Source organism: Ipomoea triloba, chromosome 11 (genome assembly GCF_003576645.1).
Source record: "Ipomoea triloba cultivar NCNSP0323 chromosome 11, ASM357664v1".
NCBI classification, from domain to species: Eukaryota; Viridiplantae; Streptophyta; class Magnoliopsida; order Solanales; family Convolvulaceae; genus Ipomoea; species Ipomoea triloba.
The window spans coordinates 24,537,888-24,565,322 of NC_044926.1; the positions used below are offsets into that span (position 1 = coordinate 24,537,888).

The following is a 27,435-nucleotide window of genomic DNA, read 5'->3' on the forward strand; positions in this document are numbered from 1 at the left end:
GGACAAAAAAATAGTGACGATATAATTGAAAGATGAAAAATATCATTTTTTTTTTTAATTCAGAGATGAAAAGTGTAATTTTACCTTTTTTAAAATGATTTTCTCACAATCAACTTCTTCCACCTGATTAAGTTTTAAATCTGACAGCTTGGAACAAAAGTAGCTTTAATGTATTGACACAAATATTGAAGAAGGGGGAAGGCTGAAGTCTTGAAGATGACTTGGATCCAAAGGATTGGTGTAACCCAATTAAACAAACAAACACACACACATATATATATGAAAAGCAAAAGAAATGAAGTTGCTTCCTATTGGAGTTGTTTCAAATGAGTTCTCTGGAATGAGCTGTGCAAATCAATGGTTACCTTGCCACATCATTCAGTGCAAATCAATGTCGTGGCCTCTACCCACTTTGGATTCTCAAACCCAACAACTATACCTTCACCTTTCTAACTTGCAATATAATAAGAGTCAGAAACGTCTTGAGCATATATGTATCAATCTTACTTAGCTTCTGTGTATTGCTCTACTAGATCAATGATTTGAATTTATCCATAAGTTCTTACATATAGAGAGTGGTTGTCATTTGATTAGGAATATATATATATATATATATATATATATGTGTGTGTGTGTGTGTGTATTTGTGCGCGCTTCAATTAAATCAACATATAGGTTGGGTATGTATTAGGAATAGACTTCCCAGGACAAGACCGGGAATGGGTGGGTTTGAGTCTCGGGTCAATATGACTTTTTGACCTTCAATAGATTGAGAAAGTAGTTATGAATAGATACTGCACTGTAACAGAGTCAGCAGAACTTAAAAAAAAAAAAAAAAGACTTCCAAGAATTTGTACTTTTATTGTAATATTTTGTCCATGCAAAAATGGTATCATATGCATTATCCAAAAGAGAACATTTCTTGTCGTGTGCTTGAGACTTGAGAGAGATGAAGTGATGGGTTTGTTGCAAGGTATTGGTAGATGGAAGCACAGATCAGAGGAAGATAATTTAGAGATCGGCTAGAGTAGGAGATGAAGCGGTGAATATGATGGACTAAAATAGTATACAATAATAAGAATACAAACTCTTGGAGCTCTAATCGATCTTAACTCTTAATAGTTAATACTGAGTTGTAAATGAAATTCTTAACTGAATATCCCAAGAATGGCCATCAGCTAGCCTCTGTATACTATAATCTAAGCATTGGTAGCTTGGAATATTCTTCACCCATATGAAATCTTTCCATACAACAGATTACATGACCTTTAACAACAAGCTAAGAGATCAAATTTGGAAAGATATATTAATTGAAGGAAATACCAAAACACACAAATACTTCATGTATTCATGTTATCATAACAGATTACATGATCTTTAATTTGCCATATCAGAAGGCATAAGTTCTGAAACATTTTCAGCTGCAGGCAGATTCTGAATTTTCTTCACTATCATCATCTTCATATCTATATATATATATATATATATATATTTTAACTTAGGTGATCCCAATTTCACCGGACTAATCATAAGTTCACAGGACCCCGTCCCTAGAGCCATTATGGAGGTAAATCGTGAGTCATGCAATTAGCCTACCGATATGATCCTAGTCTTCATGTGTGCGTGTGCACAAGGGATCCAATCCAAACCTTCTGGCATCCTTGAGCCTTTTTTCCATACATGCTTCCAGTGGAATTCGAGCTCCCACATCGCCTCTTGTCATGACCTTTAAGTCAGGTGACAAACTAATTATGCTAAGCCCCAAGGCATCTTCATATATTCTTGGAATGTAGAGTGGAGCATAAATGCATCCTTTAATTTTAGCATGCATCCTGCTCATATTTTAATGTATCATCAACATAGTACAGTTGGAGACATTCATATAAATGAACTATATAATCTAGTAAGTGTAGTAACATGGGAAAAACCTTCATAGAAATGTAGGGTTTAAAGGACAATGACAAGATTAAAAGTAATTGTCATTGTCCCATAAGCTTTGAAATACATACATACATGAAAGAAAGAGGGGCAATGTTATAGTGGTTGTGTTTGATGAATGATGATGCACACCTGAAAGATGAAATACAGAAATTCCATACACTACTACTACACTTTCAGTTGGGATGCTATTGTTATACAAAATCCACACTTCATTATAACATTTAAGCTGAGGAAATGTTCGATTTTGAGTTATGAGTGTATTATTACACCATCTAAGTTCTATGAACAATTCGGAGTAGAAACAGTTAACAATGGCTAGAACAGGCAAAATTCTTCTCACAGCCTGTGTAGTTAGAATACTAAAACCAAGCCCCCGTCTGAAGAAAGTGGTCTGGTCTGGTCATTGCCTAGGTGACGCATGTTCGACCACTACCTCTACAGACTCCCCGTTTTCATGACTCTCACTCGTAGCTGTTACTCCAATCCCGCCTCTGTTTTCCACTGTTGGTGAAGCAGTGTCTGTCTCTGCCTCACTCACACTGCCAGGCCCGGCATTTTCAGTGCGGACTGGGCGTAGGAACCCATGCAATCTCAGCATATAGCTCTGGCTAGAAGGTTGAGTTCTCACATAGCTGTTTGCTGTCACGCTGTTGGAGGATGACCTCTCTGAATCAGAATGGATATTGGACAAAGCACTTAAATCGAGATTTGGAAAAACTGAACATCGGCATCTTGGACATTTTACGTTCAGGCGAAGCCACTCGTCAATGCACTCCACATGGAAGTTGTGAGCACAAGGCAGACCACGGACCTGCACAAGCTTTATTATTAAGAACTGCTTCTAAGGACAAAAACAGAATCTTCATTCAATTGATATAACAAGTCCTGCCATCCCAAATTCCTAACGATGAAGTTACTACCTAATATGGAAACTCAGAATGAGCTAAGATACTAATATTTACTGTTTGATTTTTACCGAAGGCATTGATGGGATGGGCTTGATTTTTACCTCATTTCCAACATGAAACTCTTCCAAACAGATAGGACATTCACTGCAATCAGTTGGGACAGCCTTCATCCTGAACTTAGGAAGTTCCTGTATTAGTGCCTCCACGGCTTCTCTCTACAAGTCAGACGCAAAAACACCATCACTTTAGGTAATAAGATGGTGCTTGATAAAGTAGCGACTTCTGATTACTGAGAGACTAAAAATGCTACGACTATTACATGTTTGGCAAACAACATTGAGGGTCGACTGCACAAGACTTTATAGTTTATTTAAGCTAACAATCCAAATCACTAACTTGGAGAGGATTACAGATTACAAATCATCCATAAATACATATAAAAAACAAAAAAGAATAACTCATAATCATAAGCTGCTAAAAGGGCACATAATTAAAAGAGTTATGAATACACTGTAGAACCCTGTACAGATTAAATGATCATTGAGCTCAGCAAAAATAAAAAGATAACAAATATAAAATTCTCAGTATCTTACTTAGGGCTTTGACTGGAGCAATAGGGTTATTATTGTTACAAAGATTCACAAACCACATATATATGCAGGAATACATTGTCTTCATGAATGACTTTGTAAGTATGCCCTAGGTAATCTTAGTTTCAAGTCCCTACCCACTGAACATGGACAGCTTTGGCATATACAAGATGTGCAAATCAGTGAATAGAGATGTGTCCTCTACCTTTTGATAGTAAGTTGTTACATATTACCTGAGCTGCAGTCAAGTAAAGTCCAGGATGGTATGCAGCAGCATCTTGGCCCATCCCCCTCATTTCTTGACCAACATCAAATGCCCATTCTGGCACCCGAATCATGTCAACCAACACCTATAATGAACAAAATGTCTCAGAAACAGGCACAAAAAAGGTGTTCAGTGGGAATTATATGATCAAGCTTCCAAACTACAATAAATTGAAGTTACTTCAGTCTCCATTTAATTTTAACAAAGATGGTTTGCAATAAAAACCAGTATTCAAGTAATGAGGATTTTCTATAGCCTGACTAAACTTTCAAGTTTCAATTACCACTGGTCCTTCTCAGTTCAAACGCTAAGTTTTCAAGTGGTAAATCCAGACAATAATGCTTTTCTTAGATTTAATGAACAGGACCATGTAAATATGCAATTAATAACCAAGTTACATGAATTACTTAGTATTTGAGCATTTTCTGTATGTTATAATTGCAAGGCTGCAAGAAATCCTCTCCCAGAATATGACAGAAATTCCATTGCCCCAAGCAAGCCTACTGCCAACCAATACCCTCAAATGTATATACATCCATCAACTAAATGAAATAGGGTTAAGGGGAAAGAAGGAAAATGCAACAATTTATGGAATCATATAATTAATTTATTTTTGCATTCATGTGCACATGTAAGATATATCTGATTTAGATCTTTTCAGTTAGATAGTTCATCTCTCCACTACAATTAATAGTGCTGTGGCAAACATCATTCTAATCCCTAAGAAAGGCAAAGACAAAAAGGTGATAGTGAGTATCTGCCTATCTGGTCTCTAACTACAATAAGGACACAAGTTCAAGTAAACAAAATTCTAGTGGAATTTGCATATAACAGAAGAACCAACTTGTTGTCCCTATTGGTTTCTCTTCATCATTCGAATTAAATGGACATTTCATAATCATCCATACCACATTTTATTTCACACCAGTTTCATTTTGGTCATTTAACTATGTTAGGACTTAAATGTAAAGGCTCCAGAAGCTGACTCAAAACATGCTTTTAACTAACAATGCATCCATGAGAATAAGGAAAGACTGTTAGAAAAAAATGATGGAGAAGGATGGGCTAATCTGCACCAAAGTTATCCAATTTGACTCATATCCAGAAAACAATATTACTAAGAGCATTAGAGATTTGGAGCAATAAACCTAACCCCAAACCAATTGTTGGATCCACAATGCTGAAGAAAAGGAAAAGGCATGAAAATTAATACTAAAATTCATATTTTAAAGCTTACCCCAAATTCTGAAAAAGATGGCCCTTGTTGATCCCGTAATAAATGTGCTTGTCTTCTTGCCAAGAACTGCAAGTATAAATTTGAAGATGAAAAGAAAGGTATCAAGTTGAAGTAAAACATATTCCATCCTGTTTATATATACCCAAGCAACAGTAGTAATATGGCAATAACATATCTTGAGAAACTGAAAAAAACAAAGAACAAAAGCAGGGGAGCTAAGGTTTTTTCTTGTTCATTCCTTTTCTTTTTTTGTTTGATTGGTCAAGGAGGAATGAATGAACAAAAGGAACAGAGAGGAGGGACTGCAAAATCCAAAGTAGAGGGAATCAAAACTAACCTTCCCTGTAGATAGGCAAGCAATACACACAAGTCCACAGTAGCTAAAAAGCAACCAGATCAGAAAACCCCATTTCTGACCTTCTTCTGGAAGCTGAATGAATTCACACATTATTTTGACTATAAGCTGAGAGAGGGAAATAAAAATTAAAGACAAGTGAGAAAACTTACACAATTTCGTGCACTAGTGAACCATAAAGTACCAATAATGGTCCAAACCCAAAGAAAGGGATAGAGCAGCAGAGCTAGGATGGAAAGAACGACTATTCTTCCACAAAAACGGGCATGTCTCTGCTGCCAACCAAAATCCCTGTGATAGGCAAAATATACAAGACATTAGCTACAAGTCTGATTATGTGACCCTTTCATATATGATGCAAATAAATAACTAAAAGCAAATGTCTTAACTAAAGCAAAAGCAGACTTCGGTACCAATCTTAGCATAACGATTGAAATAGTAAAGGTAACTGCATATACCCTGGGCACCCACCCAGCATGTATTCTTCCATACCACAGTGGTATTACAACAGACCAATAAAAAATAAAAAAGAAACTCAACTCTAGGCAATAGTAATATATTTGGCAAAAGAAAAGACAGTGCATAACCAACTAGGTGTTACTCATATTGTGTCTAACAATACAGCATATTGCAGTTCAGCATTAAATCCTGCCGCTGACCATAGTAAATTGCTTCAGATTAGAAATAAACTTCAAATTTTAAAAGTAACAATTCAAAAGACAAGACATATTGCTTTACATAGAAAATAAATGAGTCCTTACAGTCCCATTCCAGCAGCAAGCCCATTATCCACAAACATCAAAAGCCGAAAGATAAACACAGTTGTGTAGTCAACCTGAACCAAGGTACATATAATTAAACTGAAGAAAAACCTTTTAGCAAGTCCAACACAGCTGTGGCCTGTGTGTGTGTGTGTGTGTGTGTGTTTTGACTCAAACTGTCAAGAGATCTCAAGATAACCTACCACAATCCATATGTGCAAGGGGTATACACAAGAATGGTACCGCTTCCAATTGATCGCCACTATTATTCTACTTACAGTTAAGAGAATACATAAAATTCCACAAGTATCAATTCAAGAAAGCAAAGGATAACAATTAACAATGATGATGATGATGATAAGAGGAGCGTGTCAAAACATCAATTATGGGGAAAAATAAACTTAACAGCAAATACATGAGCCAACAAAACCCTGAGGGGTTCCAATATCCAAAGGATACATACTTGTAGCCAGCATTGACAAGAAAAATCCATCATACCTGCGAGAATTACAACTCAATTCATCCAAACTAGATAATCGCAAAATCCTCACACACATACACACATATACAGCAAAAGCATAATTTCACAGTTAGTGTAGCAGATTCGAAGAACTCACCACTTGAAATCGACGCCTCTCATAGCCATCGAAGAACAATACACACCTCCGACTCCGAGAAAACCTAACCTAAGACTCAATTCCCCTCATTCCACAGCGAAATCGAACAGGACACCGATAACCTCTATCGCCGCCGACCGATTCCGGTCCTGCTCCGACCACAAACAAATACGCCGGCAGTTCGTATCTGTACGGTATATCCGTACGCGTAGTTGCACTGAGCAACGATGAATCTGCGGGGAAAAAGGGCGGTTTCTTTTTTTTTCTGGGAGCTTTACACAAGCGGTGGACTAAAACAAGAAGCAGAGGTCTTTTAGTTTTTAGTTACACTGCTTCGAAATGACGATGACGGAGATTTGACGGCGTCTGGAAGTGCCGACGGAATTAATTCTGGTGAAGGGGGGAAAAAGTCTGACGGAGTCACGGAGAAGTGATGTGTGGCTGACGTGTCAGAGTTAGGTCCGTCTTAGCTGGGATTTAAATTATCCCTTTTCCCTACGCTGTAATCTTTACTTTACCACATCCACATTCCACACCACAATGTTATTATATTTCAGGGAAAATTACCATTTTGGTCCCTCTTTGTTTCCAAATTGTCAATGTAATTCATAGTTTTTAATTTCAACTAATTTGATTTACAAATTATTTAAAATTTTGTCAATTAAATTATTCGAGAATCAAATTGACGAAATTTTAAAAATAAGGAAATTACTATTTTGATCCATCAAAAGGGTTTAATTGATAAAATTTTAAACAATTCGAGGATTAAATTAATTAAAATTGAAAATTAAAAACTATATTGATAGTTGGTACGTAGTAAACAAATGAAAGACCAAAACGGTAATTTATTCCTTATATTTATTATGGAAACCATTACTACAATTGTGATACTACTTTCTCCTACCCATTTTATGGATTGGATTTATTTATTAAAAATTGATCCAATTTTTAAAAAAATAATATTCACTCAATTGGTGTTAATTTTTTTTAAAATAATTATTTATTTTCATTAGCTATCATGTGAATGAACCGACTCCACTCAACAATAAGGTAGCAAAACAAAAAAAAGAGGAAACAATTAAATATTTAAAAAAAATTAATATAGTAATGAATTATCAATATCATGGAGTGATTTTATAGAAAAATATATATAATATTTCTTTTTGTAATATATATGAGCTAATTTAGGTGAAAACTGACCACTAGTGTAAGCGTGTAAAACATAAAAGTGCATTACGCAAAACTATAATTCTTGAGTTACACTTTTACATATCATAGAGAGCCTACGTTTTTAATGCACATTTATATATCATATGCACTTGTTAAATTTAATTAGTACATATTCACATCTAGGTGAGCGTTTTTATTTGATCCATCTTATACATAGGAAATTTTTCTTAACAATTGACAACAATAACGGCTAAAACATGGTGGCATTTGTGCAATATTGAAATGACTTTTAATAGTCATTATACATCTGTACTTGGTATCACTAAATACCATTTCCAAAAATACTATTAAACAAAAAAGTATGATTTTAAAATGGTAATAGAACACTAAAAATAATATATGAAAAAAAAAATCAGTTTAATCTATAAATAATAAAAAAAGACATTTTTTTTTTGTTTTAATTTGTTTCTACGCAATAAAATCTTTAATAATTCAATTAAGTTTCACCACAAACCTAATAAATATTATATAAATTTATTTTACATACTAAATGCTAAATAGATTTTTAAAATAAAGATAGACAAAAAAAAAGTGTTATTAACCAATGAAATAATGACGTATATGCCTTAGAAAACCTTCATTTACCATAGTAAGGTGTAAAGATGTTTTATGTGTAAGTTTTTTGTTTTTTTGTTTTTGTTTTAATATTTAAAGTGTGATTATTATGTGAAATTTTATAGTTTATGATACTCCATATTTAATTTTTTTGTTTAAGACTACACAAGATGTTATTATATTTTTTGTTAAGGTTAATATAGTTGTTTTGTCTTAACTTTTTAATATGAAATTTTAAATTTTTTTGTTACAAGTTTTTAAAAGTTTTTATTTATTTAAAACTATAATTACATTCTTAAGTAAGAAAAGGGAATTCTCATCAATGAATCACATGAATAGCAATGATGATTGCAAAAGCCAACTTGAATGTACAAAGAAGAATTTTATTGTATACAATTTGTTATTGATGTTTTTTAAAAGAAGAATATAAAAGAATTATATAATATATGCTTTGTTGTTTTTAGGTGAAAAAATAAATTGTTGTAATTCATTAAGATTTTTACACAAACATTACTATTAGTAAGTTAAAATACTTCTAGAAAAGCTTATTTTACTATATAAAATTATATATTTGTTTTTTTTTAATAAAGTAAAAAAGAACTTCTTTTATTTAAGAAAAAAATAATACTACTCCTGCAATATTTTTTCTTGTTATAGATGCATGAGAAAGAAAGATAAATCAACGAAAATTTTAAGAATCTTATAAGAAACAAATCTCTAATACAATTAGTGGTTACGAAAAACCATTAATCCAACTACCCAAGTTGTGGGGCATCTAAGGATGTGGCCATTGAATTGGTACACACCGTTCATAAAATACACTTAAATTGTAGCGTAATTTATTTTTGAAAATTTTTCTCAATAAATTCAACCTTTTAAATTATAGATCGTGACCTCAAAATGAGTAATGCTATATTTCTCTCTTAATTTTACCTTCTTATATGATAATATTTGATTAGTTCTTTTTATATTTGATTAATAAATAAATTAATATTGCATGGAATGGATTAGTTCACAATAATTAATGAATAAAAAACATTTTATTAGTATTATTCCCTCCAAATTTTTGGCAATTATGAAATGCATGCGTTTGATGTTACTCTATTATTTTCCATTCATAATAAATTACCAACTTTCCTATCAAATGAATGAAAAACAATATTGTTTACCTACCAGAATAGATAGTTGATCCAATAGAGAAAATCTGTGAATGAGACTAAAATGAATGTATTATATTAATGTTAGGATATTTCATTCCTAATAATTACCAACTTCCATATCAAAATACTATTAATTAGTGGGGAGTTGACGCGTGATGGACACCGTTCCATCCGTCCAATTCCCGTTATTGTAATTCTGTGTATTCTATTGAGTGTTTATGCGTATTTTATTATGCAGTTTTGTACATTAGTAATTTCAATACCATAATTCTGTGCATTATTGGTTTTCAATATCGCAATAACATTAAGTATAAAAAATTAGATCATTAATGTATAGAAGTATATAAAAGAATACACATATCATTTAATAGAATACACACAATCAATAGCCTAAGTATTAGCATTACTAGTTCATGAGGTATGGTACTCGAAATTAATAATGTACAGAATTATATACCAGAAAACACAGAATCATATACCAGAATACATAGAATTTATGAATAGAATACATAGAATTATTAGCTTAAGTATTATCTCTGTTGTTTCATGAGGTATGGTATTGGAAATCAATTAATAATGTACAGAATTACATACTAGAATACACAGAATCAATGAAAAATGAAAATGATACACATAATATAAGCCTAAGTATTATCTCTTATGTTACATGAGGTATGGTATTGGAAATCAATAATGTACAGAATTACATACTAGAATACACAGAATCAATGACTAGAATACATAGAATGTCACAACAAAATGCACAGAACTCATCTTATAAATTAAGGCCGAACGGAAAACAGAAAAACCGTTAATTAAAAGATCCAAAATACACAGAACTAATGAAAATGATACACATAATATAAGCCTAAGTATTATCTCTTATGTTCCATGAGGTATGGTATTGGAAATCAATAATGTACAGAATTATATATTAGAATACACATAATCAATGACTAGAATACACAGAATGTCACAACAGAATGCACAAAACTCATCTTATAAGTTAAGGCCGAATAGGAAACGGAAAAGTCGTTAATTAAAAGAACTAAAATAATGTCATTTTGGATTGGGGTGCACAATACATTGTGCACCCTGGTCCACGATATAAATTGCCGGTAGCTCAAGCGGTAAGTGAACTCTCTTTGTGGGAAGAATTTCGTGAAAACCTGGGTTCGATTCCCACAAGTGACGATTCCTCCTGGGCCAGCTCCCTGCCTCACGGAGCGAGCGGGAAACGAACAGAGAAAGACCCAGAACACCTTGTGAATTTACCAAAAAAAAAAAAGAAGAAGAAACACACCCTATATGGTGCACTACATTATTAATGCAAAGAAGTAAATTGTATTTAATTTATAAATACATGTAATTGTAAGATCTAAGAATTTCACCCCAATCTTATGGAGGTGATTCTTGCCGCAGTTTAAAAATTTCATCCCGATTTTATGGAGGTGATTCTTCATGATCGAGTACCAAATAGCCAATGAATTGCTGTAATTTAACTCTTTTACCATTTTAGTAGGGTCGGGTGCGGTGGCCCAACTGCCCAAGACACTTTTAGTCTTCACCTTTAACACAATTACACTAAGAGAACTTTACAAAAAGTGATTTTGTAAGTGAGAGGATAAGTTAGGCATTGATTATAATAAGACATTAGCAATTTTTAAGGCCAAAGAGGATAAACCAATATGTGTACAATATCTCTTTGGGTTGGCAAGCAGCTGACCCACTGCTGAGGTGTAGGGTGAAGCTGCCAGGAGCCACCTGTCATTTTAATTAATTTATTTTTTGGGCCATAATTACCTGAACTAATTATGGATGATAATCATGACAAAGGATACACATAATAAGATATTGAATGGTCATTATCAATGCTACATAGATGTACACTAATCTAAACATAAATATTGAATATGATTAGTGAATTTGTATCATGTTCTTGGCCATGAATAGTCAGATCATGGTTGTAAATAACGCTCATGTAATTGTACTGTGAGAATTACAATTAATAAGGTGAACTTTTTGTGAATACTAGACTTCTTACTTAATGAGTTATTAACTCACCGTGAATCTGCGATTTATCACTCCACTATTTTGTTGGGGTGTGGGGATCCTGTGGCAAAGTTTTTTGCCTTTTGTGAATAAATAACAATAATTTAATGGTAACTGTGAGAATCACATCCAATATGGTGGACTTTTTGTAGAAACCAAACACTGGTCCTCCCCCAATGGGTTGCTAAGTCACCAGTAAAATATTTTTCATAGCCCACCTTGGTATTTTGTTTTCCATAGAAAACAAGTAGGACAATTATGCACTCACCAACTTTTCTTAATTACCATTATTATTGTTGTTGTTATTATTGTGTAAAGGCATAATTGTCTTTATACTCATTATTCCTTACAATTTCAAACTCAACCAACCACACATGAAATCAATATTCCCAGTAATTTATTTTCCGCCAACCAAGCAATGTAATTAATCTTCTTGGTAATTTATTTTAATATGAAATTTCAATTCCATTTTCCCTCAAATATTTTCCGTGAAACAAACACTTATAACCCGTAATGTGCATAACATTGAAACTTCAGGTTCATAAATTCGTACCTTAAGGTACATATATTAACATTCTTCTCGCATGTGAGTGATCGGAGATGGTTTGAAGAGATGCAAAGACAACATACAACAATAGAGAATATGGCTTATGAAGATGATTGTGTAGTTTTGCTTTAGATTTTTTGTGTGTGTACTTTTTTACTCATCAGTGCGCAAATTCGAACAAAATCAATTGCCGCTTCAAATTTCTAACGGTCAAGATACTTCGATGATCATTAGATAGACGTTTGAGATTCAACCCCATTTTTCACCTGGGAAAATAACTGCATATGATCTATAGTATGTATGTATGTATGTATGCATGCATGCATGTATATAAAATTTTGGATCAATTAAGAACTAGTCCTCATGTGAGAATTATGGACTAATATTGTCCGTTCATTTTTTTATTTGGATGACCTAGATTTAATTTCATACAATCACGTACGCGGATTGATCTTGGTTTTTAAGCGTGAGTAGTAGTGTCTTTTTTGTTTTGTTTTTTTTTTTTTGTTTTTTTTTAAAAAAGATTTTCACGATTGTTTCCTATTTTCTTGAATCATTACTGCTACAAATTGGAGTCTCAATTTCTTCATCATCAATTGAGTGTTCATCATAAAAAATGACCAGCATTTTTTATTTTATTTTTTTCGCTTAGTATAATATTGCCGATATTTGTATGTCAGTGTATATATACGCATTCTGGGTAATATGGTTAAGTTGTGCATTCGGTTGTGTTGGTTGTGCAACCCAATATTGTAAGGTGTGCAATCCATTGTTGTGGATTGTGCAACTAGTGGTTGAAGGATCACCGGTCTATTGAATGCGTTGGGGAGCCTGTGCTCGTTGTATTGATTGTGCAACCCACGTAGGTATAGTGTGGTGTGTAACTCATTATTGTGAATTGTGCAATCCCTGGTGTAGGTTGTGCCCCATTGTAGCTCCGATCTGTCCCTAAGCTTAAGGAGCTTGGTAGATTATATTTGCGAAGACAATTATGAATCGAGCATAGAGATATGAGTCTGGGTTCATACTTCATATCACTATGCAATGAGCCATTGATGAACTCATATTCGTTGTTCACACAAGCCATTGAATCATAACATCTACCCAACAATTGCCATTCTTCACCTCCACAAGAAGATTGAAGACCAATTTCAGGTAGATGGTTTTCTGAAATTGTCATTTAATTTCCTCATTTGTCGTTTTCAATTTCAATTCTAAATAAATTGATTCATTAAAAAAATCTCAAATATATTTTTGTAATGATATATTTTTTATAGATTAATTTTAATTGTACAGAAATTTTTTTTATAGATTAATTTTAATTGTACAAAAAAAAATACTTTGTAATAAATAAATTTTGGTTATAACTTAGGCTCATGTTGATATACGGACCATGGTCTACAATATAAGTATTGATATATGTAGGATGGGATGAGAGTACATACTAATCGTATATAAGTTGGTAATAATAATTAGGTGTCATGATTAGTATTGCTTAATTGCTAGGCAATTTTTTTTTTGAATACTTATATAAAAATTGGTAGTATTCAAAAAAAAATTGCTAGGCAATTATGCTTATATAGAAAAAAAAATTATTAAATATACATTTTATACCGTTCAAATCATAAATAAATTTTTATATGGGGTGGAAATACATACTAATCGAATGTAAGTTGTTAAAAATAACTAGGTGTCATAATTAGTATTGCTTAATTGGTAGGCAATTATGCTTATATAGAAAAACTATTAAATATTCTTTTTATAAGGTTCAAATCGTAAATACCATTTTAGATTATGATTATATACCTTTTATATTTTTCCAATCATAGATACATTTGTAATTATGATTTTATACCATTTATATCTTTCAAATCATAAATACCTTCTTCAATTCACCATATATATATATTGTCAGTTAAGTTGTAATTGAAAGAATATAGACTAGTAAGATAAACGTATACAAGATGGAGAAGACGACATCTCACTTGGTTCTTTCTGTAATGTTTTGCATCTTCGTATTAGGTTAGACTCTCTTCATCTTCTATGCCATCAATCTTTTCATGCACACAACACTTAATTTTTTTTTTATTGTTTTGTTACAGCTTTTATATGGAAATTTTTTATAATCACTTACAGTAGATACAATGACTTATCGACATTATAATATTGTTCTATTAATTTTATTGAATATCAAAATATATGTTTAACAAATTTTTCTTGTAGGTCCAAAATTTTTGAACGTTGTTGCTCACACAAACAATTTCGAAGAGACAAAGTGCAAAACAAAGACAGATTGCGCAAAACTCAAATGTGTTAGTGGCTCAGTAATATGTGATAAGGGAGTTTGCAAATGTTTAGACAAAAGTGCAAACCATTTAGAAGAGACAAAGTGCAAAACAAACGCAGATTGTGTTGAACGACTAAATTGCATCAGTGGCTTAGCAATATGTGACAAGGGAATTTGCAGATGTTTAGGCAAAAGTGCAAACTATTTAGAAGAGACAAGGTGCACAACAAAGAAAGATTGTTCAAAACTAAAATGCATTAGTGGCTTAGTAATATGTGATAAGGGAATTTGCATATGTTTAGACAAAAATGCAAATCATTTAGAAGAGACAAAGTGCAAAACAAAGGCAGATTGTGTTGAACGACTAAAATGCATCAGTGGCTCAGCAATATGTGACAAGGGAATTTGCAGATGTTTAGACAAAAGTGCAAACTATTTAGAAGAGACAAAGTGCACAACAAAGAAAGATTGTTCAAAACTAAAATGCATAAGTGGCTCACTAATATGTGATAAGGGAACTTGCAAATGTTTAGACAAAAGCATAAACTTGCATTGACTTGCTTGACAGGTTATGTCTCTCAATAGGATTGCAAACCTATTTCTGCAAAAGATAATTGTGTACCAAAAGATTGTTTCCAAGGAGTATGCATATGTCAATGTAAGAATTGATGATATTGAGTATGAAATTAATTAATAAAACAATCATTTAATTTTCTGATGATTTGGAGATTTTATCAACACGGTTCATGGTATATGCAGTATTTGAGGTTCTAAATTTGAGGTTTTCATTTGTTGTTTATGAGCAATTTACCCCTCTACTATTCTATTGGGGGTGTGGGGATTCTGAGCTGAGGAAATTTAACCTTTTGAGGACAAATAATATTCATCTAATGACAGCTACACTATGAAAGTTACACTCAATATGGTTAATTCTTTGTGTCCATAGGATCCTTTGAGGCCATAGACACTTGCCCTCCCACTTAATGGGTTGTCACCGGAAATCCGTGATTTACCCTCCACTATTTTGTCGGAGAGTGAAAATCTTGGGGTGAGGAAATTTCGCCTTTTGTGGACAAATAATATTCATCTAATGACAGCTATACTATGAAAGTTACACTAAATATGGTGGATTCTTTGTGGCCATAGACACTTGCCCTCCCACTTATGGTTGTTAAGTCATCGTGAATCCGTGATTTACTCTCCACTATTCTGTCAGGGAGGGAAGATTCTGGGGTGATGAAATTTCGCCTTTTGTAGTCAAATAACACTCATCTAATTCGTTCTTGAATAATTCCATTAGACCTACACTGCTTTGGGCATTTCTTAGCACAAAGTTTCAATTAGAACTCAAAGAACTAAGGCATTGAAGAAAACTTCATTCAAGTATGATATATACAAACACTGATGGTGCTGTTAGTGTTCTTCAATTGATACAAAATGGAAAGCTATTTCCCAGCATGCACAAAATGAGATCACAAAACAATTTCAAGTACAGTATGGGGGATTCAAACACTTATACACTGCAGATGGGGGCTGTTTATAAGCAGGAATGCTGCTAGCATCAACAAACCTAACTTCGCCTGGTGCAAATGCAAGATCCATGTGCCTGCAAAATCGAACGGGTGAAATTCATATGAACAAATCGTAGGATTTCAACAATAGGAACAACACACACAAAACAACTTGCCTTCGAAGATCAAGACCAATTAGACCGGCTTGCAGGATTGTTAAGTTGTCAGAATCCGGTGAAACAATAACCACTGTATCATCAGAGTATTGGGTTTCAAGAATCGACATAAGCTGTGTCACACGAACAAAGACATCCGAAGCACTTTCATTTGGCGTTCCATCATCGATAGGAGGTGGCTTTATATTCGGTGAAAGGCTGTCTGATTCATACACCTGCAGATTTATTAGGAACTGTTGAGCATATAATATATAAACATAATTGTGCAGTCCAACTATCAGTTTAGACTTTTAGTGTTTCAATTTGAACGAACTGAATGCTAACAGAACAATATAATCTGCAAAACATTTTGATAGTCATTGGGAGTAGGTTTCAAAATAATTCTGCAATCTAAGCCAAAAGGAGTACATAAAACCTTTTATCAACATTAAATCAATCTATGAATTAGTTTCTTACTTCAGATACTGAATCCAAACTTTTCCCCTCGTAAGCTCCCAGTCCACGAGCATCCAAAAAGCTATACTCGGGGACTATATAACTGCATTGAACCATTTTTTAATCGAACACTGAAACACTGAATACGCATTACTCAACAAAACTGGAATAAAAATGCTTGTCATGGCCATACATTACAGAAGGAACAAGTAAAGTAAACCTGTGCAAAAAATTCAAGAAATCAAATAATAATCAGCTGTTAATCCTCCTAATAACTGCACCATTAGAAATGAGTGCTAAACCATGTTTCAACTCAGCCATCAAGGGAAATTACATTACTAATCACTAAAATGAATTAGTAAATTGAATGGGGGCAACCCCAGTAATGTTGGTCAGGTTGTGACTTCAAAACCAATGTTACAAGTTCGACTTCTAGTGGGAGCGGCTAATGGCAGGGTTTATCGGTGCACACCCTCAGTTAGTGGATGTGGTTTCCTTTCATCACTCAATTTTTTTTTAAAAAAAATATAGTAAATTGAATACCTTCTACTGACAGCATTTGCAGCAGCAATGATCTCAGCAGCCTGATAAGCCCTCTGAGTGATGGATGGCCAAATCCAACAATTCCCTTCACAAGCCCTCATTTGCTTCAACTCCAAAGCAGCCCTAATTGTCTGTTTCTTTCCTTTCTCAGACAACCCGTTATCCACTGAGGTTTTAGCAACTGGATTCGTGTTAATTATCCCCAAACTCTCATATTCTGATTCCCCTGCTCTCACCAGAAAGTACCTTAAAACCACCACAAAAACCTCCTTACATTTTGTAATGAAGTGTTAAATTAATGCCGAATTAAAGTACAAATTTCCATGAAAATAGAAGATAATTACCGGTTGCTGAGGCGATAAGGAGGCATTTGGAAGAGGCCACGAGCATGGGAGACTGATAGGGAATCGATAAACGGATGAGAAGCGAAGAATGGGGCGAAGATTACGGAAAGGGACGTTAGGAGGTCGCGGCGGGTGATGATGGGCTTCAAGTGTTTGTGGGGATGAGAGTGGTGTTGCGGCGGCGCCGGCGCCGGAAGGCAACAACTCCGCGACGGGAGAGTGGTGGCGGGGAAGGTTTTCCACATTGGGATTTAACGGTTGAATTAACTGAATTCAGAATTTCATAATATTAAACTATTTTCCTGAGGGGAATGCCAAATTATCCACATTTAACCGTGTACGCGTATGCCTGATTGTATAATACAATACTCGATACAATTTGAATAAACTTTTAAAAGTCTTGAAAGATAAATTTTAATCCCGTGGTATAATAATTGACAAAATTAATTATATGACCAATCCATATTAACTCAACTCGATTATTTAGAATAATTGGTAAATAAATTATTGGGTGCCAATAAAAGTTAGAATTATGAGTGGAATACCAAATGTATAGTAGAAAGTACGAATAAAAAACACTAATGTTATTGAAACTTACCTAAGTACAAGAAATGGAAAAAGGAGACTAGTAAAGTCTTAAGAAAAAGCAGCTAAGTGCTAACTACTACATTAACTTATTCATCAACTCTAATTGTATTATTCATCAATTTCTAACTAAGTTATTCATGAATGGCAATCAATTTAAACTCTAAAGATTGAACATGACTTTGATAGCATTGCCACCGCGAGCACTGGTTTCAAATGCCTCTTCAACATCCTTTTGTGTGAACCCAAACCTGTGTGTGATCAGTGGCTTCACATCAATCTTTCCACTCCTCAAAAACTCTATGCACTGTGGCCATGTATTCTTGTACCTGAATATCCCCACTATATCCACCTCCCTGCACACACCACACAAACATCATAATTAAGAAAACACAATACAATTATAAGTTCATAATTGATCTTGACAAAAGATGATTAGATAAAGTCAAATTAAATAATTGAGCATAAGAGATCTTTTCAATTTGGATTAAATTCAAATTACTCAGATTATTAAACAATTGACCAGATAAACACAATATTATTAAATTAATGGTTATAAACTTAGAGGTAGAGTCACAGTAGATACAAGTTTCAGTAAAAAAATTTTAAAAAATTACCTTGCTGCTGCAGGAGTAAGAGGGACTGTCATTTCACAGTGGCCCATGCCGACGAGGCAAACCTTGCCGCCGGAGCGGGTGGCGCGTAGGGCGGTGGACATTGTCTTGTTAAAACCAGCGCAGTCCAAGCTGACGTCGATTCCGACTCCCATGGCGGCCTTGATGCTTTCCACCTCAGATTCCAGATCTTCCATCTTGTGTGAAACCTTGATAATCACATCCGCTCCCAATTTCTTCGCGAACGCCAAACGCTGATCGTCGACGTCCACAACAGCAACTCTCGGAGCTCCGAAGGCGCGAGCGGAGAGCATGGAGACGAGGCCGATCGGACCGGCTCCGAGCACCAGACGTTCGTCTCCGGCCCGATGTTCGCCCGGCGACAAGCGTAAACGCCGACGCTCAACGGCTCGCACATCGCGCCTTCTTCCAAGCTCACGTTCTCCGGGAGCTTGAAGCACAGATCCGCCGGATGCACGATCTGGTTAGCGAGAGATCCGTGGATCGGAGGAGTTGCGAAGAACTTCATCTCGTCGCAGAGATTGTAACTGCCTTCTTTGCAATGGCTGCACCGCTAACAGCTAACACCAGGCTCCAACGCCACGTTGTCGCCGGCGACGAGATGCTTCACCTCGCTCCCGACTTCTTCGATGATTCCGGCACATTCATGGCCGATCACCATTGGCTCCTTCACAATGTAATCTCCACACCTCCCATGCTGAATATATAATTAAATTCCATGATCAATTAACTGAAAAGTAACACCAGAAAAACCCTAAAAACCACAAACAAAACGATGATCACCTTGAGGTAGTGAACATCACTCCCACAGATACCAATTGCTTTCATACTCACTCTAACATCATGAGGACCTATCACACAACAACACACAAATACAGTAATCAAACCACATCGATTAATATTTTATACGTTATATATTCAAAATCGAAAATCAAAAATCGAAATCGAAGGTGATATATACCAAGAGGAGGGAGATTGAAGGGCTGAATCTTGAGGTTGCCAACGCCAAGAAGCCAAGCAGCCATGTTTTCTGTGGGTTCAAAGCTAACTCCATTAGCGCCCTTTCCCATTCTCACCAAATTGATTGTTTAATTTCTCACAGAGATTTGATAATGGAGAAGAAGAAGATTGAAGTGATGGTTTGAAGAGCCATGTAGAGAGAGGTATTTATAGGGTGATATATGGATATTATGTGATTTAATTAATTAAATTTAATTAATGGATAAAGGTATTTGAGTCTTTTTAAAATTATTCTTCTGTTGATAATTTATAGGGATAAATGATTTACTGTTAGAATTAAGTCAAGGAACTAACAAGGTCTTAAGTAAGATATAAAAAATAATAATAATAATAATAAAAATTATCCATCCAACTAAGATATTTGAATCCTTTCAAAATTATCCCTCTGTTAATAATTTGTCGAGATAAACGATTTCTTGTTAGAATTAAGTCAAGGAAGGAACTAATTATATGCAGTGGTTATACCGTGGACCGCGGTCACTGATATTACAGTTCATCTCAAAAGATACTACCTTACATTTATTTTTAGATTTTGTTCGTCTAATGAGACCGGCCGGCCGGCCAAGGCCAAGTCCTCGATCAGAAGTTGAGCGCGGCCTAGGTTTTTAGATTTTGTTCGTCTAATGAGACCGGCCGGCCGGCCAAGGCCAAGTCCTCGATCAGAAGTTGAGCGCGGCCTAGGTACTTCGCCGGCGTCGAGTCGCCCGGCCGGAGAGACTGGAATTGCGCCAGGAGATTGAGGCAGCGAGCTCGCGAAGAGGACCCGAGCGCCGCTTCAATGGATCGCCAAACGTCACGAGCGGTGGTGCGGCCAACCGCGAGGTACATGACTTCCTCGGAGAGTGAGGACACGAGCATAGACAGGATGGACTGATCCTGCTGGACCCAGGGGGCATACGCCGGATTTGCAGCGGTGGAGGAGGCCTCAGACGTGCTGCCGGCAGTGGTGGGGGTATCGCCGAGAACCGCCGGTGGGCACGGCGTGGATCCATCGACATATCCCAGTAGTCCCTGCCCTTTGAGAAAAGGAACAAGCTGCGTGCGCCAAAAGAGGTAGTTCCGTGTCGTCAGCTTGATCGACACGAAGTGGTGCGTTGAGTTGAGGGGGTTTGGGGAGGAGGTCACCGGCGCCGGCGAGGGTGGTGCCGTGACTGTGCGTTCGGAGTCTGCGTTAGCCATCGGAGAAAAAACAGGAGTGAAAAAAGGAACGGGAAACCTAACGCTAGGCTGATACCAAATGAGTGTATTGATTGATTGTCAAACTCTCTGTGAGAAGGAATTACAGATAAAACACAAAGCTAAACAGACTAACTAATAGCCTTAACAATAGGCATTGACTGTAACTGTAAATACTGAGTCTAACAATAACAGTTTCGCATTTGTGTTTTTATATTATCAAATGAAACTATAGTCATATCAAAATGTAACTGTAGTTGTGTTGAAATGTAACTGCAGTGTATATGAACTGATACTGAATAACATTTTCACATTTGTGTTTTTTATATTATCGAATGAAACTGTAGTTATATCGAAATGTAACTACAGTTGTGTTGAAATGTAACTGTAGTTGTGTTGAAATGTAACTGCAGTGTATATGAACTGAAAGTGAATGACGCGGAACGGATGTTGTTTATCTGTCTGTTTTCATTAATCGAAACGACGTCGTTTTGATGCGCGGTCCACGATATAATTTGCGAATTATATGTGGTCTTAAGTAAGATAATATACCAAAAAAAAAAGAAGGAAAAATCTAATCCAACTACAAACTATGGTATTTGAGTCCTTCAAAATTATCATTATGTTGATTATTTGTCTGAGATAAATAATTTCTAGTTAGAATTAAGTCAAGCAACTAACTATATGTCTATATGCCATCTTAAGTAAGATAATATACCCATAAAAAAAAAGGGAAATTCCTATCCAACTGCTGACTATGTAATCCAAACGTATTTAATTCAGAAAATTATAAGTTGAATTTGCAGAGGGGCTTTATTTTTTTTTTTTCCTCTCATTTTTTAGTTTACTCTACAAGCGTAATTAATAATAGTTATTTTTTTTTTGGTATTATTATGGTTTGACTAGAATTTTAAATAAATATTCTATTTTTTTGTACTCCATATACGTTATTTAGAAATTAGAACGATGCAATTCAATTATTATTTGTTAACATATGGTCATATTATATTATATATATTCGTTTAACTAAGGATAAAAAATATGAGATAAAATTATTAAAGTTTCAATTCTGCAAATTAATTTTGCATTATGCAATTTGGTTGCATCAACAATGGATCGAATGGCAAATTAATCAATTTTGTTTTTCTTTCTTATTTTTAGCCAAATTGATCTTTTAAACATATGTTTTTAGTATACATTTATAACTAAAAAATCAAAAAGATGCCAAAGACCTTGTGGTCTAGTGGATGATGAGAGTGTGTTTGAGCCTTATTAAAAGAATAATGATGATACCACCAGCATGGTGATGTTGTACTTTCATATTGTTTTCCATTTCCATATAATTTCATATTTTTTTTTCCATTTCCATATTGCACCGAATCAAAATTCATAAGGCCTATAAATTCCAATTCCTCAAATGGAAGGAATTGCAATTTCTTCCAATCAAACACTATAATTGAGAGGCTCAACGAATTACGCTCCAACCAGACCTGTTTTGAAAGCGATTCCAGTAAAATTGTAAATTCAATCAAACACAATAAGAGTCTAAATAGTGTGGCGGACAACATCATACTGGCATGCAAAAAAGAACTGGAGAATATTGGAGTGTGGCAGGTTTCATTCACTGCAAGGGAAAGGAATAAGGCAGCTGACTTCCCAGCAAGATCGAACCCCACCGGTAGCAAAATGACGATCCTTGATCAACCTGTTAGGGGTATTTTGGGTATACTAGAGGATGATCATCGGGGCATCCCAGTTTGGCGCCAAGTAGGGTGGCAAGACACAGATTTGTAATGGGTATCCCTTCCTTACGATCAAAAATTAGGTTGTAATTGTAATTCAATTACATCCAAAGCCAATTCAATTACCTGCACCACCTCATGGTAGCTATCACAAGAAATTCGTTAGTATTTTCTTTCTTGGCGATTATCTTCATATAAATATTTGGTACATATAAAAATAAAATATTCCATCAAATCTGCCACCATTAAGTGTACTGAAAAATGAAAAGTAAAAATAAAATATACTCAACAAAAATTAGATGGGTTTGATGATTAGGGTCAAGAAAAAAGGGACTAAAAGGGGAAAACCCCAACAAAAAAAAAAAAAAAAAAAAAAAAAAAAAAGAATAATTCAAGCCAATAATATCTTCCTCTTTGTAGCCTTTCATTGCAGTGATTGCACATTACTATCTCAAAAACTTGTTGCTCCAAAATGTGTAGGACATGAGGACCAAAGGAAAGATTTGGCCATCTAGTTTAGTTTTATGACTCAAATTCCCTTCTCAAGATATACTCCACTGCCTCATCCACAGTGTCAACAACCTGTGCAGGGAGGGGGATAGAAGTATTACATGTACTCGGTTCTCGTAAAACAAGATTCTTGTATTTCTTAGACTCACTAGTATAGGCTAAAGAAGCATAAAATGAAGCCCATGAAGGGCAAGGAGTGAAGGGTAGGGGGTAGAACATTGTAATTTACATGTGATGTGTATGTGTAATCATTTTAATTAAAAAGAAAGAAAAAACATTCATTTACCAGATCAGATGGAAAATCTGTGTCGTTTCCTTTCCCCTTGAAAACCCCTGTCCTTGTCAAAATCGAGAACCAAGGACTTCCGGCCTGAAAATGAGTGAGATTAAGCACCATGGATAGTTATTAGTTCACGTATATGAATCCTTAGAAGTCAATGCCAAAACTCAGGGAACAAACCTGCCGAGCTCCATTGATGTCTATTGATGGATTATCGCCAACCATGTACAAGGTTTTGAAAGAATGCATTCCACCACTAGCCTGACTATTTTGACAATGTGGTGAGAGTTGCATCAATGTTGTCTCAGCATTTTTGAATACGAAAGGATTTGGTTTTCCGTAAGATGTATATTCCAGAGCTTTTGGGTGAATGCTGTGGGAGAGAAAAAAAATTGTAAATTCGTCATAATCTTACTTGGCAATAATGGGCAACATTAAAAAGTACTGAACTTTTAACTAATTGATTTTAGGTCATTTAGGTATATATATAGGGGAGGGTTCAAGGAGAACATGCTCTTATATAAAAAGTGAGGACTGATTCGATTCATCCATTTGGGTAGATCAACAATTGAGGATCATGGGAAAGTGAGAGGAAAAAGGGTGGGGTTCATTTTACAAATATATATTGACCTGTGTTTTTTTTTACTAAAACCCTCAACGATTGATGAACTTGATGGGCAATTCAGTCTTCACATTTTACAGGAGGACCTTATTCTTATTTGATCCTGTGTGTGTGTGTGTGTGTGTATGTATTATGGGGAGATAATTGTGTGCTCTGAGAGGGAAACTGAAACTAGAATCAAGCTGCTACTTCTTTGACTCCCTAATATTTGGGAGCCTGGGTGCCTTACCTATTAAATACAGATTCTAGTGCAATTCTGAAGGCACCCATTCCAAGACGTTCAGCGGGAAACAAGGCCTGGTAACAAGGCATTTGATGAGAATCACTCAGATAATTTAAAATCTATATATTTTAGAATCAGTATTATATGAAACCTGATAGGCAAGGTCATCATTTGCAAAAAAGAGAGGTGGTTGGTGTGCAATCTCTCTTCCTGGTAGGCCCCCAGTCCTTAGAATATCACAAAGAACCTGTAATTAGCATCAAACTGTTCAGTCTAGACTATTGAGGATTAATAAATGAATAGTATTAGAAAGCTGTCTGAAGTGTAATAAAGGGGGAAAAATGATGAGAGAAATAACACTACACTACTAACAATTTTGATTTATGGCTGTTATAACTTGAAAAGGAGAAGGCCAGTATTAGTATGTAGCAATGCTGGGGGTATATGTCCCCCTTTTGTCGCAACTAAAATCGCTAAGAATGCCTTCTGAAGTCTAATTTTAAAGTGAAAGTTTGGCAGATAAATAGATCAAATATGAAAGATGCAAAGGTTGTATGAAGCGAGATATAATAAGAAGAATATGCCTGAATGTCCCTGCTCCAATCAATCGAATCACTAACAACAAAGACAGCCTGCACTCTCTCAGAGCAAGGATCTTGTCTCAAAGTGACTTTATCATGACCAACAGCCTGCTTGTCTATCCACTTTTTATATTGTGCCAAAGGATCGATATTCTTGAAAAACGATGCATACTCATCAATTGAGAGGACATTTCTGAAATTAAGCATGCAAGCTAATTAACCAATGACAAAATCTTGAGCATAGGGAAACTGGAATTGACAGACAGATGGGATGAAATCCAAAGTCTTACTTGAAACCATATCCGGACATTACTTCAGCAGGTTCACCTTTTCCAACAGCAACAATGAATTCATTCTCAAATCTGCAATACAAAAAATAAAGACAATAAAATTTAGCAAACAAAATCCTAACTTTAAATAAGGTAGAGACAGTAGAGTTGATTTATTTTTATTATTATAATTATTATTTAAGTTGACTAATTTGCCTTTCACATTCACCCTCTCCCGTCCCACAACCCACTCACTTTTTAACTTTGGCTACATTCTGTTTGTCCTTTGATATCTTCATGAGTACTATATCTCATATTTGTTAGGAAGTTCACACAATTAACAGATTAAAAAAAAAAAAAGCTGATTGTCATCCTTGATGGATTGCAGGTGAAACAAGAGATAGCCACATACCTTTTCACCAGTTGTTTGAATGGCGTATGGCCCTGTATAACCTGAAGCGGCATTCAGGTTGAGAGTTTAAAAAAATCGAAGACATTTGAGAATTTAATGTGTGCTGACTATATTTTCCGAACCATATAAATTACTATACTAGAAAAAACAGATCAAATATAAAATTGAAAAAGAAAACAGAAAAAAGAATCACAGTTACTCTTTGCCCTAACATTCATACCTGCAAAGGCAGGATGTTGATTCCCAACAGTCTAGTAAGCTCTGTTGCTCTTTTAAATTCAGGAACACCACCTCCTATTGAATACTAAAGATTGCATATAAGGTTTTTTGTTTGATAAGTCTCTAAAAATACATGAAATACAACTTCTAGATCAAGTCACCAAATCACAAGTACAGGATCTTATAGCTTTCAGTACCAAATTATTGATTTCAGAAATCACGTAGCTCAAGAAAGGGATTAGAAAGTGAAGAATCAAAACAAAAGCGGTTAGCAGTAGTGAAATGTCCAAATCAATTTATATCTGACACATGATGTGAAAAAAGAAGAAATGGGGGAGAAACAAAGATTAGGAAAGCTTTATATATACAAAAATTCCACTAGCTAGGGGGCAAACCATTCAAGTTGGCCAGACTGTTGAATTGGTAACCATAAGGTTACAAGTTTGACTCTCCAACCTTCTTGGTTTGAGCCGGTTAGCTATGGGAAATCTAAGTTGGTTTCCCTCCTTGTGGTCTTTTGCCAGCTATAATCACAAGGCAGGATTTACTCAGTGCACACCATCACGTAGTGGATACAAGTTTCCATCGTCACCCAAAATAAATAAATTCCACTTGCTAAATTAAAGCAGTTTCAAATATAATTGGTATAGCCAATTCTAATTAAAATACGAACACTATGTCACTATAAAGTACAAGTGTAGAAGCAACATTGCGTATGAACAACACAACCAACAATATCAGGCTATCAGCCACATTTTTTTAAAATTAGATTTTCCAATTTCATTTAAAAAGAAAAGCATCAAAGAGCAAGCATATATGCACTGTATTCTAGAGGCATTGAGGTATAGACATGCTGTGTAGTTAATTGAAATGGATGAAGGAATTGACTTGAGAAAATCACTCACCATTTGTCAAGAAAACATAAGGAACTCTCAGAGTACCTGCACATGTTTCATGTAAAGACATCAGATGCATTATCTACTGCTCTAAATAGACATGAGAAACATCCTGAAATGCCAATTCACAAGCTCCGAGGTAAGGAGCGGACCATCACAAAATAGACATTTGTTACAGACATATCCACATCGGATAACAGGAGCAAAGTTACTGTGCAAATTACGCGCAATTCTATTGAGCTAACTTTGATTAATATTTTCAACGAAACAATCGAAACACAAATGAGTATAACAGTAAAAGTACCGGAATCGTCATAGAGGCGTCGGAGAGCCTGAGGAGAACCGCCGATGGGAGCGTTGCCCCGGAGGAGGACGCCATCGATGTCAAATGCAATGCCGAACGATGACGATGCTCTGCAAAAACGCAATAAAATATGATCATAAACACAAATGATACCTACATAAAGCAAAAATTGCTATAGTAGAAAGACAAAAATGGGAGTATTGAAGGAAGATGACGTACTGAGAGTGAATTTGATTTGAGAAGAGACGCAAGTAAGATTGTGAAGAAGATTGAGCTTTGCTTCGAGTCCATGAAGAAGATGATGAAGAAACAGCTTTGTGAGCTAAGGTTCGGAGAAGATGCCGCATCTTATTCCCCGATCTGTAATAAACGTTTCTGTTTCTCCGATTGAAGGCATTTATCGTATTTGCGCATTTGGTCATATTATCAAAAGTTTGAGGGTTGAAA

General features: G+C 35.1%; 3 protein-coding genes and 1 pseudogene across 4 annotated transcripts; all 4 read right to left on the minus strand.

Moving 5' to 3' along the window:
* Window positions 1-2,014: 2,014 nt before the first annotated feature.
* Window positions 2,015-6,971, minus strand: LOC115996623 (E3 ubiquitin-protein ligase SIS3). Its single transcript, XM_031235952.1, has 10 exons — window positions 6,675-6,971; window positions 6,517-6,555; window positions 6,261-6,327; window positions 6,058-6,131; window positions 5,449-5,587; window positions 5,279-5,371; window positions 4,942-5,007; window positions 3,673-3,789; window positions 2,951-3,064; window positions 2,015-2,752 (listed from the first exon to the last, which is right to left on the minus strand). Exons 1-10 carry the CDS (start codon window positions 6,701-6,703, stop codon window positions 2,342-2,344), a joined length of 1,149 nt encoding a protein of 382 aa, XP_031091812.1. The 5' UTR covers window positions 6,704-6,971; the 3' UTR covers window positions 2,015-2,341.
* An 8,890-nt stretch (window positions 6,972-15,861) lies between these two features.
* LOC115996933 lies at window positions 15,862-17,799 on the minus strand. The gene is made up of 5 exons (XM_031236376.1): window positions 17,515-17,799; window positions 17,171-17,416; window positions 16,649-16,730; window positions 16,193-16,407; window positions 15,862-16,111 (listed from the first exon to the last, which is right to left on the minus strand). The coding sequence occupies exons 1-5, from the start codon at window positions 17,757-17,759 to the stop codon at window positions 15,991-15,993; spliced, it is 909 nt and encodes a 302-aa protein (XP_031092236.1). The 5' UTR covers window positions 17,760-17,799; the 3' UTR covers window positions 15,862-15,990.
* A 293-nt stretch (window positions 17,800-18,092) lies between these two features.
* LOC115996932 lies at window positions 18,093-19,823 on the minus strand (annotated as a pseudogene).
* A 2,824-nt stretch (window positions 19,824-22,647) lies between these two features.
* LOC115996931 (uncharacterized protein YKR070W-like) lies at window positions 22,648-27,381 on the minus strand. Of its 2 annotated transcripts, XM_031236373.1 has the most exons (12): window positions 27,208-27,381; window positions 26,989-27,098; window positions 26,694-26,729; window positions 25,790-25,863; window positions 25,570-25,610; window positions 25,179-25,250; window positions 24,892-25,081; window positions 24,459-24,554; window positions 24,314-24,381; window positions 23,643-23,835; window positions 23,469-23,552; window positions 22,648-23,254 (listed from the first exon to the last, which is right to left on the minus strand). In XM_031236373.1, the coding sequence occupies exons 1-12, from the start codon at window positions 27,333-27,335 to the stop codon at window positions 23,195-23,197; spliced, it is 1,152 nt and encodes a 383-aa protein (XP_031092233.1). In that variant the 5' UTR covers window positions 27,336-27,381; the 3' UTR covers window positions 22,648-23,194. The 2 variants fall into 2 exon arrangements, with proteins under 2 accessions (XP_031092233.1, XP_031092234.1); XM_031236374.1 differs by lacking the exon at window positions 27,208-27,381 and having other exon boundaries at window positions 26,694-26,796.
* Window positions 27,382-27,435: the final 54 nt, after the last annotated feature.